Source organism: Ailuropoda melanoleuca, chromosome 11 (assembly GCF_002007445.2).
Source record: "Ailuropoda melanoleuca isolate Jingjing chromosome 11, ASM200744v2, whole genome shotgun sequence".
NCBI classification, from domain to species: domain Eukaryota; kingdom Metazoa; phylum Chordata; class Mammalia; order Carnivora; family Ursidae; genus Ailuropoda; species Ailuropoda melanoleuca.
In genome coordinates, this window is record NC_048228.1 from 39,963,499 (window position 1) to 39,983,288 (window position 19,790).

Consider the following 19,790-nt stretch of genomic DNA (forward strand, 5'->3'; position numbering starts at 1 on the left):
GCAGTGCTCAAAGGGCCACACATGGAAGAACTCACATGTGAAAGTGTCAAACCACTTCCCAGAACCCAATCTTCTCCTTTTAGCCTAACTTGATTAACTTTAATTGCAGCAAATCTGGTAGTTCCAACTCCCAAGTAAAATCACCCTTTTAATGAACATAAAGATTCTTTTTTTTTTCTTTTAAATTCTCTACTACAGTATCCATGTCCCACACTACCTCTCCTTTCTTCTCATGATTTCCTTGTCAAAGCACTTAGAGGTTCAGCAAAAAGAGTTTAACTGCTCTTTATTCCTTTCCCTCCCTTGAATATTTTTCTAACACTGACTATGGTTTCTCCTGAGTAATTGGCGGTGGACCATGTTGGAGAAAGATTCAGTGTATGACCAGTAACCCAGGTGAAAACAAGGGCATTACCACAGCTGATCAAGCAGCAGTGTGCCACACCTGAAAACTCCAAGATGGTATTTGGGATCCTAAGAAAGTTTGCCATCTGCTTTGTGGCAGTAGTTCGATAGCGGGAATTACAGTTTTTTCCCATATCTGTGTATACAGATACAATGAACACCTTATAGACTAAGATCAGAGTATGTGAGTTTCTGAAGACATCATTAGTATCCTTTCGTCTTAATATGGATATACTTATATTAACAGACACTTAAGTGCACAGGCTCTTCGGAGGTCATTTCATCCAAACGCATTACTTTATAGAAAAAGAAAATAAGGCCTAGAAAAGTTAGGTGATTCAGCAAGGCCCTGCCATTGATTAACTGCAGAGTGGGAAGCAGAACCCAGGTATTCCCATCAGTGCAATGCTCCTTCCCTTAGGCCACACAACCCTGACACATATCTCAATCACAGCAACACTCTCCACACTATGCGCATCTCCTAGACTGCCTCCGCCCTGAAGACACAGATAACCAGGAAGAACAGCACCAATGACAGTGAAACTCTGAACCATCTTTGACAGGGAGGCCTATGTTAAATTCATCTCTTATCTAACAAATACATTTGATAATGCGAACTTGAAAATATGTTTCCATACCGTCAGTGTGGCCCAGGCCTAGTTGTCCCAAATCATTTCTTCCCCACGAGTAAACGTTTCCAGACATGGATAAGGCCATGCTGTGGGCTTTTCCCGCGGAAATCTGAACCAAGGGGACTCCTGAGAGGTGCTCCACAGCCTGTGGTGTGGGAATTGAGGCAAACAGTCTTCCAACTCCAAGCTGGCCATGTAAATTCTGTCCCCACGCAAAGAGCTCACCACCTTGACATAAACAAACAAAATGCTGCCTTATTAAGTTTAAAGTGCAGGAGACATTAACTTAGAGCATTATGTATGCTACCCAGACTATACTCTCAGTCTCTTACATTCAACTTCCTGTATGTCTGAGACAGAAAAACTAGAAATCTTCTCTTTAGCAGGAACGGTTATACTTCCTTACCTCCTGCCTCAAAGGGTAGAGTTTGTGTCCTTGCTTCCCCAATCTTATCTTCCTAGAGTGTGATGTACCAGTAATAGACCCTGAACACCCCCCTTTGCCCCACATCACTAGATCGTAGGCTTCTTAATAGTCATGTCCCCTCCAAAAATACACACGTTGAAATCCTAACCCTCAATGTGAAGGTATTAGGAGGTGGACCTTTGGGAGGTGATTAGGATTAGCTGAGATCATCAGTATGGAGCCCTCAAGAATGAGATTAGTGCCCTTATAAGAGAGATTCCAGAGAGTTCTCTTCTCCTCTCCACCATGTAAGAAGATGGGCCCTCCACAGACACCAAATCTCATAGCACCCTGAATTGGACTTCCAGCCTCCAGAACTGGGAGAAAGAAATTTCTGCTGTTTAAGTCAGCCAACCTATGGTATTTTTGTTATAGCAGCCCAAACAAACACAAGTAGAATGAAGCTACCTGAACATACTATAATCAAATTCAAGAAATGGGCCCACAAAAACCAGAAACATTCTACATCCGGGAAAATAAAACCTAAAATTAATGTTTTCCTTCTGCCCACCCACTCTGTTCATGTGCCTAAAGATTCTAAATAATGTATACATTTGAAATTATAGCCCAGGATCTTTAAAGAGTCTACATCTTCTGTTAATTGAATACATGGAGGACATTTTTCAAGAAAAGGTGTTAGGTGTTATCTAATGGAGTTGACAATATCAGAGTCTGAAAAAACGTATCAGAGAATTAACGCTTACTGAGCACCTCTTTGCAAGATACTATGCGGAATCTGGTGGGAGGCAGAACCTTTCCTTCAAAGGTAACTACCGCGTGCCTACCAGCCACCAGGAATACGATGATGAAACGATCAGTTCTCTTTCTTGCTTCCCCAACTTTCGTTCTTCCTAGATTTTATGATTTTATGATTTACCAGTAATAAACTCTGAATATCTCTTTTGCCCCATATCATTAGACCCTAGGCTTCTGGAAGACACAGTGTGTGTGTTTTACCTTTATAACCTGAACAGAGTAGATAATCAAAATGAAGTGTGTGTTCATGAATGAAGTCAAACAACCAGGTCAATTTTTTCCAATGCAAGTACATACTCTCAAACTTCAACAGGGCCTTCAACACAGGTGAAGTTCTGGATTATGTACTTCCCTTTTATCCCAGTTTCCCTTTATTTTATTTGTATGTCCTATGTTTTAAAAAAATTTTTCCTTGACCCTGAATTCCCATTTACCACCATCTTGTTACAATTATTCCTCCATGGTCAAGTTTCTTTAGGAAATAATCTATATTCACTGCTTTCATTTCCCACCATTATGGTGTCCGATAAGAAGTAGGACATAATAAAGGCTGGGGAGAATCCCTGAATTCAAATGGTAATGTGGGAACACACCAAAGGCCTGCAAACTGGCCACAAGAGCAGACCCAAGGGATTCTAAGCTGTCAAGGGAGCCGAAAGAGTGCTAGGAAAAGTGAAGAAGGTTCTAGAAAAGCGTAGCCTGGTCCTGTTTCCAGAATGATTCTGATTATTCAGAATATTTTCACTGTTTCTTATTTGAAAAATAAAAACATGGAACTGTTGAAATAAATCCCTAGGGTCCAGATGGAGCCCAGGGTGCCATGTCAGCAAACTGACTTACACGTCCTTTTAAATGTTCTGCTTGACCAGAAACAACATATAATCCATCCAGCAATCCCCAAACACGAAGCTAACTCTGGACTGTGTACTTATTTCCTTGCTCCCTGATCTAAGTAAAGTTAGATATGCAATCCCAACCAACCATGCCCTACTTCTGCACTGTGCCCTCTAACGGTCTGTAAAACTTTCTCTTGCTCAAATTCCTCCCAGAAGAGTGCTCCACTGCTTGTGATGGACTGTCTCCCAATCCACTGATTGTCTATCCTCAAACAAAGGGTATCAAATTCTTTACTAAATCGTTTTAGTCTTGTCATTTGACAGAGTATAATGTACGAACAGTAAATATGGGAACCTGAAGATTTTATACATCCAAAAATTTTCTTATTTTGTAACAAGTGCCTTAGAGTGGCTGGCTGCTTAGTCGGTAGAGCATGTGACTCTTTATCAACTGTATCTCAGGGTCGTGAGTTCAAGCCCCATGTTGGGCCTAGAGCTCACGTTAAAGAAAAGAACAAGTACCCTGAATTATATCAAATTCAAAACCATCATTTTTGTCTGTTACAAAGTGAAGCATATACATTTTACTAATTCTACAGATACATACATTTATTCCCTCTAAAAAACAATATTCCAGACAAGTACCTTTTGAGAGTGCAAGAGAATGATAATCTCCACATGCAATCTGAATTATACTTTTTTCTTGTAAAATGCATTGAAACCTGATGAAAGAAAATATATTTTATGCAAATCACCGTAATGGAAGTCACAACATCAATGTTAAAATTATTAACTGTATTAAATTGGGATTGAAGCTCAAGGAAAAATTTAAATTTACTGCTTCATATTCAGTATATCTAAAATTACAAAAAATACTACATGTGTTTTAACCGGTGGTTTAAAAGGAAAATAATGTGCACTATATAATTGTAATCAGGATGACTGAAGTCTCTTTTGCAAACAATTGTATGATACAGGAATAATATAAGATGAAAATAAGCTCTAATTCTCATGATCTACTAGGAAAAAGTCTCACAAATTATTCCATAATATATTTTTCTCCTATGTTGAAAACTTTTATCTCTGGTAATTAATTCACAGGATTATTATGAGGGGTAAATGAATTACTGAATGTGGAAGTCCAATTTGGGGTGAGGCAGACTAACAATCATTTCTTTTAAATGTCAAAGCAAGACACAATGTCTTTGGGACAGAATTTGGTTGTAACTCACTAATGGAATTCACTGGTCATTTCAGAATCGTTTACTTAAGAGCCACTACGTAAAGCAAGGGGCAAGGATCATATAAAGTAACATTTTCCTACAAAAATTATGATTGCCTTTTGAGTAAATTTTAAATAATTTTTAATAAAAGAAAAAAGTTCCCTACCTTGCATGTTCTATGCTATAGTTGTACTCAAATGGTTTTCCATCTGAGGATAGAATCAGCATGTGCTCTGCTCCTTGGTCCACGGAATGTATCTTCATTTTTTTTCCTAACTTAACGCACTCTGCAGAGCAAATCCAATCAGGAGCTATCATCACTCTGGTTATTACCCACTGTTATTATTTATTTCATTAAAATACACTTAAAACACCTAGAAAAAAATTTCAACTAGACGACGTTTGGCTTAACATGAACCTCTCTTTAAAGAAAAATTCAAGAAGAAAAGCAGACAAATTAGCAATGACTATTGTTTTGACCACGGATTTTTTTCAACTTGGGAAAGCACCGATTCATACTTTGTTTTAAATTGAATATAGTTTTGGGGCACCTGGGTGGCTCAGTCATTATGTGTCTCTCTTGATTTCAGCTCAGGTCATGATCTCAGGATTATGAAATGGAGGAGTGTAGAGACTGCTTACCTTTCTTTCTTTCCCTCTCCCTCTGTCCCTCCCCCCTCTAAAAAAAATAAAATAAAACAAATTCAATATAGTTTTAAAATAACCAATTAAATATTTGCTTTTAGATTTCTGTTTAATAAACTGAGATAGAGAAATTAAATTTGAAGTGACAGAAATGAAAAAGTCTATAAGAAAATATAACAGTATCTGGATGACATAACTCATTTTAGGAGAAAATATATTGTGTATTTTGAGATATACTTTTTCCAAATACAAAACGAATAACAATAATAAAACTCTCCTAATTGCTCCATGTAGAAGCCAAGTTCTATATTTTTAAAAGAAAGAATTATGTTCGAGGAACTGTGTTCAGGAGGGATGTTGTTAAAAGAATTTTTATTGGCATTATTGCATAGTTAGCCCTTCCTAAAAGTTAAGAGATTTAAAAATTGTCCACAGTTACCATTTACTCTTATCTCATTTAATCTGTTCACAAACATTGGATGTGGGGCTTTGTTTTACTTTTCGGTTCTAACCAAATAGGATTTATTCATACAAAAATCTCAAAGTACAGACTAATATTTTTCAGAGATCAGCATTTCCAATCATTTGAAGAAAAAAAAAAAGTTACTCAAGGGCCGGGTAGAAAAAAAAAGTTACTCAAAAAAGGTACTGGGACATCAGACTAGTCATTTGGAGAAACAAATAAATCTAGATTCCCCTACCTCCTTAAATCAAAATAATTTTCAAGTGCATCCAAAATTTTAACTTTAAAAATAAAAGTCTGGGTGGCTCAGTTGGTTAAGCCCCACCCACACTCTTGATTTCAACTCAGGTCTCGATCTCAGGGTCATGAGTTCAACACCGCCCCCCCCCCATTGCGCTCCACGAAGCCTACTTTAAAAAATAAAAGCTTAAAATTGCTATAAATATGAGTAAATTAAAAAAAAAAACTTGAATGTGGATAGCTTTGTAACACAAAATCCATAAGCCTTAACAGAAAAGATTGATGAAGGAGGCTATAAAATAACATCAGCTAAAGTTAAGTTGGGAAAAACATCACAACGTCTATGCCGGACCAAGGCTATTCTTACGCAATATTCAAATAACTCTTCCAAATAAATATGAAAAAAATTAACAACTCAATTTTTAAAAAGCCAATCTAAGATATGAAGAGGCAGTTCACCAAAAAGGGAATGCAAACGCTCAATAGAAAAAAAAGATGGACTTCTTCCGAGTTAAAAGCATAATGACCTGTAAAATACCATTTTCTTCACTCAACAACAGGCAAAATTTCCAAGATTAAGAATGTCGCCATTTGCTTTCCTCCACCTGTAAAATCGAACCACAGTTCCTGACCTCATCTACGGATATGACCACCTCGGACAAGTGCAACTGAAAGCGTTCTTGAAATCGTTTGCGTATATAAGATATTATCGTTGAGAACAAGAGAACTATATTCTCCAAAGGCTCACAAAATCGGAGCTGGTGTGTTCTAAAAAGGAGTAAGTGAAAAGTAAACTTTAACAGAAATCAATGCTAAAGGCGGACTGGCTACGAAGATGGGCCTGCACGCGCGCTCCCTCTGCGCGGGCAACTAGCACAGTGCGCGACCCAGTTCTCGCCACCATTCTGTAAACTCCGCGCCAAAAGGGAACGTGGATAAGGGGAAGCTCAGGCGCTCGCACCCGCGAAATTCAAAAGCCACTCGGCCCAGCGCGTTTCTGCAGCCACCGCAGGCCGCTGCAGCGTCGGGTCCCCTCCTGCGCGTCCCTTCTCGTTTAGAGAAGGACCCCCAGCCCAAGACTGGAGGGCCGAGGGGGCACTGCCCGCCCCACTCACTCGGCTTCTTGGCGCCGTCGCTCCCCGCCGTCAGCTGGTGGACCTCGACGCCGGCCCCGCCGCGCTCCAACACCACCAGGCGCCCGCGCGTGCAGCACATCTGACGCGTCGCCTCCATCCTCTGGGACAGCGCCCTACGGAGGCCCGCGGCGCTGGGGAAGAGCCAGAGCTGAGTGCCCGGCGGCTCCGCGGCGCGCCGCGGCGCTGGCGGTCGCGACGGGGGGACCGGCCCGGACACCGGGCGCACGCCGCCCCGAGCTCTCCTTCGCGGCCTCTGCTCCATCACCACTTTCCCGGGCTCCACGGCCGCGCCTCGGCTCTCCGGCCCTCGGAGGAGAGGGAGCCCCTGAGAAAACCGTCCGCGGCGTCGCGATGCGCAGCCGGAGCTAGCGGACAGCGCAGTGGCGTCGAGGAACCGCAGCCTCCCTACTCCGCCCCCGCTCAGACGCCCGGCTCGCAACGTGCTGTTTGGGGGCGGAGCCCGCAGTTCCACCAGGAAACGAAACCGTTGTTCTTGTTAGGGGTCGGGATGGAAAAGGAAAGGGAAAGGGAAACTCGAGCGGGTCACGGAGGGCTTGGAACCCTGCCAGCGTAAACAGGGTGCTGACAGATGACGAGGTGGGTGGGCAGGGCTGAGGAGGTGTCCCCGGGCGAGCCGTGGCCACCTGAACGCCTGGACCTAGTGGCCTTGGAAGAAACACTGCAGTTCCACTAGGAGGAGCACTGACACAGGCGGACCTGCAGAATTTCCAGGAACTATTGTGGTAAGGAAAGCTGGTTTGTTCAGCGTTCGGTCTCGGGCTCCGCCGCAGGTCCGCGGTGAAACTGAAATCGAGAGCTACGCGGTCAGTCCCTCCGCCCACACCGCGGTGCCTGGCAACCGCTGCTGTGCTTTCTGAAAGTACAGTTCGCCTTTTCGAGAATTCCTTACAAATGGAGTCCAACCTGTGCCGTCTTTGTGTCTGTTTTTTTCTCCGCTTAGCATAATGTTTTTGAGATTAATCCTGTGTCTCACCAGTAGTTGTTGTTGAATGTTATTATGACATATGGGTATAAAACGATTAGCTGTTTATCCATTCACCAATTCATGGACATTTCAGTTCTTAACAGTTCGGGGCTACAGTGAATAGAGGTGCTATGACTGTGAGCAAGTCTTGGTGTGGATAACTTTTCGTTTCTTGTGAGTAAATACCTAAAAATGGAATTGCTGTATCGTATGGTAAATAACATACGTGACTATGATATAAGAAACTACCAGACCTTTCCAAAGTGCTATGCCATTTTGCATTCCCTCCAGCAATTTATGGGAGTGCCAGTCCCTCTGTATCCTTGAGGACATTTGGTATTGTTAGTCTTTCTAATTATAGCAGTTGCACCACTGAATTGCCTTACGGTCTTTGTCAAAACTCTGTTGCCTATGGGTAATTGGATTTATTTCTGGACTGGTTTTTACTGTGTCCCTCGATCTGTATGTCTATTTTTACTCTAAGACCACACTGTCTTGATTACTGTAGATTATAATTAAGTTTCAAAATAATTAGGTTCGTTCAAAGGCTCCACGATTGTCCTTTCTTCGGTGTTGTTTTGGCTATTTGTTTGTTTTGGCTATTTTAAGTCCTTCCCATTTACATATATATTTTAGGATAAGTTTATCAATATCTACAAAACAGACTGCAGGGATTTTGAGATTTCACTGAATTAAATCAGTTTGGGAAGATAATACTGATTCTTGGGTCCATGAGCATATCTCTACCCGTTAATTTCTTTTTTAAGATTGACTTATTTGAGAGAGAGAGAGAGAGAATGTGTGTCCACTCACCCTGGTGGGGGGCGCGGTTGGCGGATAGAGAGTCTCAAGGAGACTCCGGCTGAGCCCAGAGCCAGATGAGGGCCTCGGTCCCAGGAGGTAGACACCAGGACCAGAGCGGAAACCAAGAGTCCCAGGCTTAACCCAGGTGCCTTTCCCCATTAATTTAAAGCTTCTTTAATGTCTTTCAGCAATATTTTCTAGTTTTCACTGTACAGTTTAATGTGTTTTGTTACATTTATCCTCAAATATTTATCTTTTGATATTATAAAATTTCAATTTATGATTGTTATTAATATATATGTAGCTAATTTTTATGTATTGACCTTGAATCCTGAGACTTTTCTATATTTACTTAATACTTATAGTAGGTTATGCTTTGGTTTAGTTTTGTTTTAGATCCCTTAGGATCTTCTGCAGATAATGATGTGGTCTATAAATAAGAGAGTTGTATGCCTTCCTTTCCGATCTTTATGTCTTCTTTTTTCTTTGCCCTCTTATACGGACGAGTACCTCTAGTACAGTGTTTACTGGAAGCGATGAGAGGCAGCCTTGCCTTGTTACTTACCAGCTTTAGTAGGAAAGCATTTAGTCTCTTACCATTAAGTATAAAGTTAGCTTTTTGTAGGTTCTATCAGGTTGAGGAAGTTTCCTTCTAGTCCTAGTTTGCTAAGAATATCATACATGAGTGGCTATTGCAATTGTCAAATATTTTTTCTGCCTTTATTAAGGTAATTCTATGATTTTTCTTTGTCTTGTTACAGTGAGATATAATAGATTTTTAAGTCCTTTTCTGGACTAAACTCCACTTGGCCACAAAGTATTATCCTTTTTATATTTTGTTGGGTATGTTTGATATGTTAACATCTTGGAAAAGGTTTTTCGTGTTTCTGTTCATGAGAGAGGTATTTGTAGTTTTCTTTTCCTGTAATATCTTTGTCTGGTTTTGACGTTAGAGTAATGCCAACATCATACTTAATCGGCAAGTATGTTCCCTCTTCCTCTGTTTTCTTTGTTCTTTTTTTTTTTTTTTTTAAGATTTTAAGTAATCTCTATACCCAATGTGGGGCTCAAACTCACAACCCCAAGATCAAGAGTTGCATGCTCTTCTGACTGAGCCAGCCAGGCACCTCTCTTCCTCTGTTTTCTGAAAGAGTATGTAAAGAATTACTAGACTAGGGGTGCCTGGGTGGCTCAATCTGTTAGCGGCTGCCTTGTGCTCAGGTCATGACCCCAGCATCCTGGAAATGAGCCTACACAGGCTCCCTGCTCAGCAAGTACTCTGCTTCTCCGTCTCCCTCTGCCACTCTCCCTACTCATTCTCTCTCTCTCTGTCTCTCTCAAATAAATATATAAAATCTTAACAAAAAAAAATTTCTAGCTCTCTTCCTTAAATGGTTAGTAGTTCATCCATTTGCATTAGAAAAAATTATGTTGGAGTTGAAAGGCCTGAAAAATACAACCTAAAAGTCAAGTGCCTAGGGATCCCTGAGATTTAGAGATTACCATTTACCTTAAAATTCAGATAGAATACATCTGGGCCTCCATTCCATTTATTATAGAAACCAGACATGTCCAAAATAAATCTTAGGATTCACTGAGGCTTGTGTTCCTGTGGACCCCCTCACATTCTAGTGTCCTTAGTGAATTCTCTATCTCTGTTCTGTCTATCCTCTGGTGATCCTGCCCTCTTTCCACATCACCACCCCGACATGAACTACACCTCATGGTCTTTCCTTTCCAAAAGTGCCACCGATATAAGGCTTCTTTGTATGGTTTGCCATAACAACAGGCATTTATAGAATAGCTTACAGTTTAAAATTTAATATAAGATAGAACTGGTCGATAAAATTCTTTGGCCACTTACAGCCATATTTCTCTCCCTTCTTTAATTCATTCCATAGCCATATTGCTAAGACATATTTCATGCTCTTCATTTTCTCCAACTACCAATAGACAGGAATTCCTTGTTGGGCTCAGTGTTTAACCAAATGATAATATATGCATTTAGAATAATTCTAGGAACACAATATTGAGTATAAGTAATTACTCAAAGAATTAATGAACCCTTTAACATTTAGATTTTTCAAATAAATTACTCAGCAGTTGGCTAAAATCAAAATTCTAGAGACATTCTAGAATATAAAATATACATTTACATGCCTCAAAACCATGTTGAATTATTTTTATTTTTTCAAGCTTCAGCATATCTTTCACATTTGCAGACAATGTTTATTAGATATACAATATTTTTAAAAAGATCTGTTAGCTTTTAATATTCAGTTTATTTTTAAATGATAATTATTGTTCAGGAATAATTCAGTGAAAAGCAAACATTCTGATAACAAATTCAGGGATCAAGAAATGTTGATTCATTTTTAAAAATTACTCTTTTTTTAATTACTCTTGATTCATCATTTTATTGTTTATCCCAACATTTGTCAACTAATTCTACCTAAAACCTATCAACCCCTTGTGCTACTTAGACCCAAGGAAGAACAGAAGAGTGGAAGGATGTGAGGGCCTGAGGCTCTGAGGACTCACGGAAACTCTCGGGATCACTGTTGCTCTGTGACTTAGACAGAGACGAATCCTCTGTTGCTGTTGATGGTTACTTGAAGAGCTTCCTCCACTTTTTCCATTGTAGAATATTTAGGAAGGTCCAGAATATTATGGCAGGTCAGTGCTCTAGGGTAATCTGTTTCACTGAAAGTTTCGGGACAGCGAAATATGATTCCCATTTCTTCTTTGTCTCTTACACGCAGCCTGTCATTTCCCTTAAGAAAAACTAGAAAGGAATACATTTTGGTTAAGATATTTCATAGAAAGAGCAAGACATAAAATGAAAAGGAAGAAATGAATCACTTCATTCAATAAATATTACTGAGCACCCTTGTGCAGAGAGAACCGCACAGAGCCACGTGAAACACAGAAAAATCATGAGATCTGGTCTTCGTCCTCGGTGAGTTCATGGTCTAACTGGGGAAAATCACATACATGAAAAGAGAAGAGCAAGATATGTGGACGTTTAATTTAGCTCAACTAGGAAGTTTGAGATGAAGAGGCTAACGAAGGCCCTGAGACTGATGCAGCACCTGGCTGGGGAAGCAGGAAGCCTACAGGGGTCACATTTGGCAAGTTAGTTCTCCAGGAAAGGAGTTGGGTAAGCTTTCAAGGCAGAGGGGGAAAGCCAAGATAAAGCCAGAGGTAGGAAGATACAAGTAAACTCACTGAATGCACAGACAGTGGAATGAATGGGCTGAAGCAGAAGTTTCCCATTAAGAGAGAAGATTGGACAGGTAGTTTGGGCTTGTGGGGAAGCAGCTTAGGTTTGTGAAGTTGGAATTGTCCTCCAGTGTCCTCAGGAGGAACAAAAATAGCAAGAAGACGTATATCTCCAGAATGACTGAAAAATGGGACGAGCGGTGGAGAATAAGTCATTAAATCTGTCCTGGGGAAACCTTAGGGTTCCCGCCAAGAGAAGGTCTTATACCACAAGGCCACCGTTGAGTGGTTCAGAGCCTTGGCTTTGGATCAGCCTGTTGGGTTCAGAATGTTTCTCACGCTCACTAGCTGTCTGAATATAGGCAAGCTACTAAATGCATCAAGCCTCTTTCCCTCAGATCTGAAATGAGGAAAAAAAATAAGTATCGTACCTCAAAACATGGCTATTAGGATAAAGGAAGTTAACAGATATGAAGTGGTCAGTACAGTGCCTGACACAGAGTAAGCAAACCCTAAAGGCTGTTAGTATTATCATCAGTGGTCATTGCTATTGGCATTATTTCTAAAATAGTATTAGAGAAATATACATGGTCCTAATTCCATAGGACTTAGATAAATAAAAATAGGAATATGAGAGTAAAGGCTCGATTAGGAGGCAACTAGCAATATCTTTTTTATTATCATTTTTTTTTAATGGGAAAGCAGACTTATATAGGAGAAAGAACATTGGTTTAGGAAGCCTGGCTTTGCTGTTAACATGTGTGAGCCACTATTAATAATGACTTCATGGTGGGGCACCTGACTGGCTCTGTGGAAAGAACGTGCTACTCTTGGTCTCGGGGTTGTGAGTTTAAGCCTTATGTTAGGTGTAGAGATTACTTAAATAAATAAATAAACTGTAAAAAACCATTTAATAATGACTTCATGGCAAATATTTATCTTTCAAAGAGATAAATAATTATAAATCCAGCTATACTTACAGAGGAATTTTCTCTTTTCCTCCAAAGTTAATTTGTGGAAAGCTTTCCAAAACATCAGTATAGTAGGATGTGATTTGTGGTATCCTTGATCATATCGTGAATTCTTGAGAAAAAGAGAGAGAAAAGTGGTTTTTAGGGGGAATATACAGAAGTTGTTTGGAAGAAGTGGGGGCACTTTGGTTATCACCAACCTCTTCAAACTGTTTCCAGTCATAATCAGTATTTCCAACCACTGCTGTCATTAGTTCTTCAGGCTGGAAAAGTTTGAAAAGTACTTCCTTGTCACAGACTTTATAAAATCCTCTCTGAAATTCCTCATAAACGGCCTTTACAGAGGTGTTGAAAATGTAATCAACGCATGCAGAAACATATTCTTTCCTTGAGGGAAGCAAAAAAAAAAAAAAAAGCCGAAAACATACTTTACCATTGACTAAAATATTCTCTACTTTGCCCTTTTTACCACTTCTACTGAGAAAGAAAAGTAAATTATTCAGAGGAAGTAAAAACCTGTGGTCAGCACAAGGAACCTTGAAGTATGTAGCAGGAGGACTAAGACTTTGTTTTGCTGCCCTTTTCCTCCAAGAGAGATGCTTTCAAAGCAGTCATCAGAATATGTAATTCTCCAGCTTAAAATCTTTAAAAGGCTTTCTTTCCATTGCCCTTAGGGTAAATTCCAAACTTCCCTGATCTGACTCCTGTCTGACACCGCAGCCTCTTCCCACTTGGCATTTGATTCTTTGACCTTCAGCTCTGGGGGCTGCCTGTCTTTCTTACAGTTAGGCCACAACACCAATGCTCCCTCTTTACCTGCTGACTTCTGTCAACCATCAGAGGTCCATAACAACATGACTTTCTCAGGGTTGGTTCTCTGATCCCACCTCCCTCCTCTCTCACAACATGTGTCACCGTGTGGAAATTATTTCTGCAGAAGTCTGTCTTTTCCCCCCATGATGAATTTCCTGACGGCACGGTTGTTCATTGGAGGTATTTTCACCAGACAGCCACCAGAAACATAGTCTCCCACCCTTTGAGCAGCTTTGTAGGCTGTCCCCTCTGACCCCCTTCTGCCATTCCCTAGAACCAGCGGTGTGCTGGTAACAGTTAACAACCAGTTCTCTAAAGAGAAGAAAATGGAAGGGAGCCCTCATTTGCAGCATTTGTCGGGTCTGTGGTGTAAATATTCCCACTGTGGCTGATTTCATGCTACTTATAGCTTAATAATAAACTCTCAACATTTTTGAAAATTTAACAATCAGCTCTCACAAGCGGATGCAGCCTGGCTCCAGTGTAACACTACTGTAAATCTCTTAATTAACTTTTGTCACAGTGCTCATCCTTATCTGACGTCACTTGACATAATTATTTATTTATATATGGTTCTTCTGCTCCACTGGAATTTAAGCTCCAGGTTTTGTCTGTCCGTTTCATGTCTGTATCTCTGGTACCCAGAATAGGATCTGATACAGAGAAAGGGCTCAAAAATAATTGTTAAATGAATAATTAGTGAAAAGTTCTGCAAAGGGAATATTTAATCCTGATTCCTTTTTCCCCCTTCTCTTACCCTGTAACCTTTTTATCTTTCTCAGAGATAAAGAGCTAAAGTGATCATCTGAGAACCTAAAATACATGTATAAATTATAGTGATAACAAACGTGTATTCATAGCAGATGTTCTAAGTCTCAAAACTTACTTGTTTGTTTGGTCCACAGGTACAGAGATCCCATTTGGAATTAAATTGGCATCTTTTTTGTCCCAGTGTATCTGTAACCAAAATGTATTCAGGTACCAAAAATGAAAAAAAGTCTGAATAATTCAACAGCAGGGGCCACGGGCAGGTTGCCCCATGATGGCAACCTCAGATTATTTCTGAGTTGAAAGCAATCAAAAGCCAGCAGAATCAGAAAAAAAGAAAACAAAACTTTAAGACCCTCCAGCAGATTCAGGAAAAGCTCTTTACTTTCCTCTCAATTGTCTAAAAATAATTTAGATAGAGGACCTGCTCCAGGAAGAGAGCTATCACCATTGGAAACTACAGTATACTCTGAACTAGACATGGTGGACAGAGAGGAACCTAGCAAGGCCCATTTGATAAAGTCCTCTCTGTCCCATTGTTTCTGAGTGTCCCAGCGAACATTTGTTTACCAAACATTTGCTCTTTTTCATCTTCCTGTAAATTGCATTTCTTCCCTCTGAAGTCCCAGGCCCCTACCCCCTTTCTACTTAATTCAGAATGACATATATACCTCATTTTGCCTGTCTTCGGAATTTCCATGTCTGTGTGGATTCTTTATACATACAAAATTAAATTTGATATTCCCCTGTTAATCTTTGTCAGGTCAATCTGATTCTTAGTTCAACCAAAAGGACTTTGAAAGAATAAAGTCTTCCTCCCCAACACAACCACAATACCATTATTGCAGTACATTCTTCCCTGTAACTATAAATAACTGGGAACTAAATAATTATTTACGTAGTTCAGCCTTTTAAATACATATAAAAATTTAAAAGCTTACCCTAGTATATGTTGTATATAGTCTTAAGCATTTAGTGGTTTACATTGTTCACACTGATTGCATAATTGCTGTATTTTCACTTTCTTTGAGAGTATATAAACATAAGGTATCAAAGAAGGAGCAGGTGGGAGGAAAGTCAGACAATACAGAAGTATTAATATGCTTCAAAAAAGGAATCCCAAGGGGTCAGGATGGAAAATATTTTTAAAAAGGAATCCCATATTTAAGGTAATATAATAAAAATTATTCTAAAAAACAGATGAAAGCTAAACTATAATCTGGCTTGCATTGGTACTCACAGAAAAATATATGTCAAGTTCTTCTCCAATGTCATCAGCTTCATTATTTAGAACTTCTTGCAAATTCCTGATGAAAATTTTCATTTAAAAAGTTATATTTATATTTAATTTAATTAAAAAATAAGTTATATTTCTTGATCTTCTAAAATTTCAAAAATAATAAATGTTCAGTGGAAAAAATCTTGGACAATATAGAAATGTATAAAATGCCATGTAAATGTCCTTACCTTCCCACTCCATCTTCCTAGAGTTAACTTCTTTTTACAGTTTGGTTGGGCCACTGCTAATACATAGACACTGCTGTGTCTTGATGGAAATTACAGAAAGGAGCCCCTCCTGTAGACTGGTGATTTCCAATCAGGGATGATTTTGTCCCCTAGAGGACATTCGGCAAAACCTGGAGACATCTTTGGTTGTTACAGTTAGGGGGAAGGTCGCTACTGGCATCTAGTGGGTAGCAGCCCATTAGCTGGGAAACATCCTACAGTGCCCTGATCAGCCTTCCACAACAAAGAATTATCTAGCCCAAAATCTCAGTGTTGCCAAGGTTGAGAAACCCTGTTCTCTAGACTGCCAGGGCAACAGTGTAAATCTAGGCAGTTTATTCTCATCCTAATAGTACCTGAGAAGAGAATCCTTTACCCCAATCTGTTGCCAACTCTGTATTTTATGAAAAGCTTTTTAACATTTGTCAGTCTGGGGGTGCCTGGGTGGCTCAGCAGTTAAGCGTCTGCCTTCGGCTCAGAGCGTGATCCCAGGGTCCTGGGATCGAGCCCCACATCAGGCTCCCTGCTCAGCGGGAAGCCTGCTTCTCCCTCTCCCACTCCCCCTGCTTGCGTTCCTGCTCTCACTGCCCCTCTCTCTCTGTCAAATAAATAAAATCTTTTTAAAAAATTATTTAATTAGTTAAATGACTAAATATGATTTATTAAAATAAATATAGCATGCATGATTGTCATTAAAAATATTGTCATTGTTTCCAGGGCACCTGGCTGGCTCAGTGGTTAAGCATCCTACTCTTAATTTCAGCTCAGGTTATGACCTCAGTGTCATGGGATTGAGCCCCACATTGGGCAAGGGGCTGAGTGTGGAGTCTGCTTGGATTTCTCTTTCTCCCTCTCCCTCTGCCCCTCCACCTGTGCTCTCTGTCTCTCTCTCTAAATGAATAGATAAAATCTTTCAAAAAAAAAATAAAGAATATTGTGTACTGTTTCCATCTAGATAAATTCAAGATACTAGGCCAGAGCTCTGTTTGTTGTGGGTTGATAATTAGAAGAGCATTTGGCTTTTCTTTATTTTTGAAGGCATACTTTATTATAAATCAGGCTAAAATTCAAATTCATCAAGAGTATATACATTTATTGAAATTGAAGACCTTGTCTTTGTGTTTATGTGTGTGATCAACATTATTTGTTCCTGAATAACTGAGACTTAACTGTAGTTCTGGAAAAACGTTACTTACTTCCCCAGAAGAGGACTGAGTTCTTTTAAATCTTGCAATGATGGCTTTTGGTCCAGAAGTTTCTTAAACAGAGCCAGTGGAAAAGGAAGGTTGGCAACATTTGAGTTGTTTAGAGAGAGTCCACACAGTATCCCAAAAAGGAAATATCTCTTCTTTTCAAATTTAGGCTGGAAAAGGAGAAGAAAAAAATCCCTAATGTATTAGAAGTAATCAATAGTCCAAAAGGATAATTAGATTAGTAGAAATTGGTTTTGGGTCCCTTTTCTAAAAGTCACAAATTAGAAACTAAGTGGGCTTCAGGAAAATAAAGTTGGAGGTTCTTACATAGGCTTTCATACAATTTAAATTCCTTCCATAAGTCAAAATACAAATTAACAGTTCAGAATACTAAATAAATGAATTTACTTTTTGTTACTGGTAGCATATCTGGAATATTAAAAAAAAAAACAAAAACACATTCAGCCTTATAAGCCAAGGTTGTCATTAGTTAATTCTGTAGTCTTTGCCTTCAAATTCATGTGGAGAAAAGCCACTGCAGAAGGAAGAGTACACTTTATCTGCACTTTCATTGTGCAACAGGCATGTCGTGTGTGTTGGATGAGTATGTCCCCTTCGGTAATACTGCCCTCAGCCTAGGTGTGCTGACAGGGACAAGCATATGGGTCAGGGAAGGTGACTGATGTTGTTGACCGTGAAGGTGGGTGGAAGGAAGAAGGAAAGAGTCCTGATGAAACGGGCTTCACTCTTCTTTCTGCACTTTGTAGTCCCAGATGAGGGAAAACCTTGGCCACATCTTGCCAGACCATCACTACAGTGCAGCCAAGAGACCACTAGCCTGAAAATCCTAAATACATTTTTAAAAAATATTTTATCTAATTACTTATTTGTCAGAGAGAGAGAACACAAGCAGGGGGAGCGGCAGGCAAAAGGAGAAGCAGGATCCCCGCTGACAGGGAACCCAATGTGGGACTCGGTCCCAGGACCCTGGGATCATGACATCCTCACAATGGCTGTAAGAAGTAAATAGGGCAAGTAGATTGAGGCTATTACATAAGTGGCCCAAAGTCATTCATACCTGCTGACAGCAAGGCTAGCCCTGGAATAGAAATCTTAGAATTGATATAAAATTCTAGGAAATTCAAACTTCTCCATAATGACAGAGATCAGATCAGTGGTTGGTGTGGGCATGGGGCAGGAAGTGGGTAAAGGGTGGGAATAGAACAGGGTATGAGGAAATTGGGGGGAATGATGAATATGTTCATTATTGTGATTGTGGTGATAGTTTCAGTGGGTATATGTGTAATCACAACTTAACCAAACTGGACATCTGATGTGTAGGTCATCGTACTACACTTCATAAAAGCTGTTTAAAAATTTAACATGCAGAAAAGTACCTGCGGATCTTATAGAATACATGCTCTGATCTGGGGCAGGACCTGAGATTCTGCTTTCTCATAGCCGCCAAGTGCTGCTAGAGCTGCTGTTCTGTTGTTCTGTGGACCTTATCTTGAGTAGCAAGGCTCTCTATATGACGTGGTTTTACATAATTATTATGGTTTTCATGTTGCAGTATATGGTATACTTTTTCTGTTCTGAAAAACTGTAAGAAAATAAAAGACTTACACTGACAGGAAACCACATGTAGGAACCCTCTTCAGGATATATGAACATTCCATATTCTGTCTTGGTCATCTCTTCAAATATACAGTAGAAGAACTCGGATATTACCCCGTACCCCCCAGAATAAATTTCTTTAATAAATTCAGTCTGAGGAAAAAGAACACATTCACAGGCTCCGATTTAAAATACAATGCCTTGATCTTTGGGGAAAAGTTTCAAACCTCCCACGGTCATCAAGATTCCTGGAATCCCATACCCCTTCAATCCCACACCTCACTGCAATCTGTTCTCCCTCAATTTTCTGCTGAGCAGCGGATGCCGTGAACTTGTTCATTGTCAGATTAGTGTGTATGAGTGAGTCCTTTACACTGCCACATGAACCAAGTGAAGAGGGATTCTAGCAAGACTTAACATTCACCAATTATGTTGACCAGAGTCTTGAACCACATTTTGATGTGCTTCAGGTCCTTGGTTCTTCTGTCTTACTGTCTATCTTCATCTCATCATTCAGACTTTACAACTTTGGCTCCAGTCAACAGCTATTTGGCTTCTCCTGCCTCTTCCCTCATTAGAACTTCTGATAAACTACCCTCCCAGTCCCCCTGGCTTTAGCACCTCTGAAGGAACCATCAGAGCAGACTGCCCATAGCTCTTATGTAGGAAGTCATTAAGAACTGTCCTTTTCTTTTTCTTTCTTCAGTTCTACTATTATTTACTTTTTAATTTAATTTAATTTTTGTAAATATTTTAGTTTTAAGGAATCTGTACACCCAACATGGGGCTCAAACTCACAACCCTGAGATCAAGAGTTGCATGCTCTACCAACTGACTGAGCCAGCCAGGAGCCCCTTATTTATTTTTTAAAAATATTTTTGAAAAAAATTATTTTTTTTTTACAATATTTCCAAGTTAAACACTATTCACACTGAACATGTATGGTAGCTTAACCAACCCAAGTATGAAGTTTGAGAAGCCAAAACTGTTCTAGATTTGTTAAAAGTTATACTGCAGGAACTGTCCTTCTCTAAAATCTACCTTGGGTCTTTGTGGCCAATACTATCCCAGTTTTCCTCCTACCTTTCTAACTACTTTCTACTTCCTTT

General features: G+C 39.8%; 2 protein-coding genes and 1 long non-coding RNA gene across 10 annotated transcripts in view; 1 reads left to right on the forward strand and 2 right to left on the reverse strand.

The window, feature by feature from the left end:
- Positions 1-7,098, reverse strand: part of HERC5 (HECT and RLD domain containing E3 ubiquitin protein ligase 5) — a 40,557-nt gene extending 33,459 nt beyond the window's left edge. Inside the window, exons 1-4 of one of the 2 annotated variants that reach the window (XM_034671530.1) lie at positions 6,782-7,098; positions 4,485-4,605; positions 3,741-3,817; positions 1,044-1,265 (exon numbers count right to left, since the gene is read on the reverse strand). In XM_034671530.1, coding sequence (XP_034527421.1) covers positions 1,044-1,265; positions 3,741-3,817; positions 4,485-4,605; positions 6,782-7,064 — 703 coding nt within the window. In that variant the 5' untranslated portion in view covers positions 7,065-7,098. The remainder of the gene's footprint in view (positions 1-1,043; positions 1,266-3,740; positions 3,818-4,484; positions 4,606-6,781) is intronic. The other variant, XM_034671531.1, reaches the window with a different exon arrangement.
- A 315-nt stretch (positions 7,099-7,413) lies between these two features.
- LOC117804407 overlaps positions 7,414-19,790 on the forward strand; it is a 68,405-nt gene continuing 56,028 nt past the window's right edge. Inside the window, exon 1 of the long non-coding RNA XR_004628790.1 lies at positions 7,414-7,545. This is a non-coding gene — a long non-coding RNA (uncharacterized LOC117804407). The remainder of the gene's footprint in view (positions 7,546-19,790) is intronic.
- Positions 7,474-19,790, reverse strand: part of HERC6 (HECT and RLD domain containing E3 ubiquitin protein ligase family member 6) — a 58,231-nt gene continuing 45,914 nt past the window's right edge. For 6 of the 7 annotated variants that reach the window (XM_034671536.1, XM_019806094.2, XM_034671535.1 and 3 more), the window contains 7 exons: positions 18,691-18,834; positions 17,068-17,234; positions 15,606-15,672; positions 14,484-14,554; positions 12,985-13,171; positions 12,794-12,896; positions 10,759-11,376 (listed from right to left, as the gene is read on the reverse strand). In XM_034671536.1, the coding sequence (XP_034527427.1) occupies positions 11,165-11,376; positions 12,794-12,896; positions 12,985-13,171; positions 14,484-14,554; positions 15,606-15,672; positions 17,068-17,234; positions 18,691-18,834 (951 nt within the window). In that variant the 3' untranslated portion in view covers positions 10,759-11,164. Of the gene's footprint in view, positions 7,607-10,758; positions 11,377-12,793; positions 12,897-12,984; positions 13,172-14,483; positions 14,555-15,605; positions 15,673-17,067; positions 17,235-18,690; positions 18,835-19,790 lie in introns of those variants that run through there. The other variant, XM_034671534.1, reaches the window with a different exon arrangement.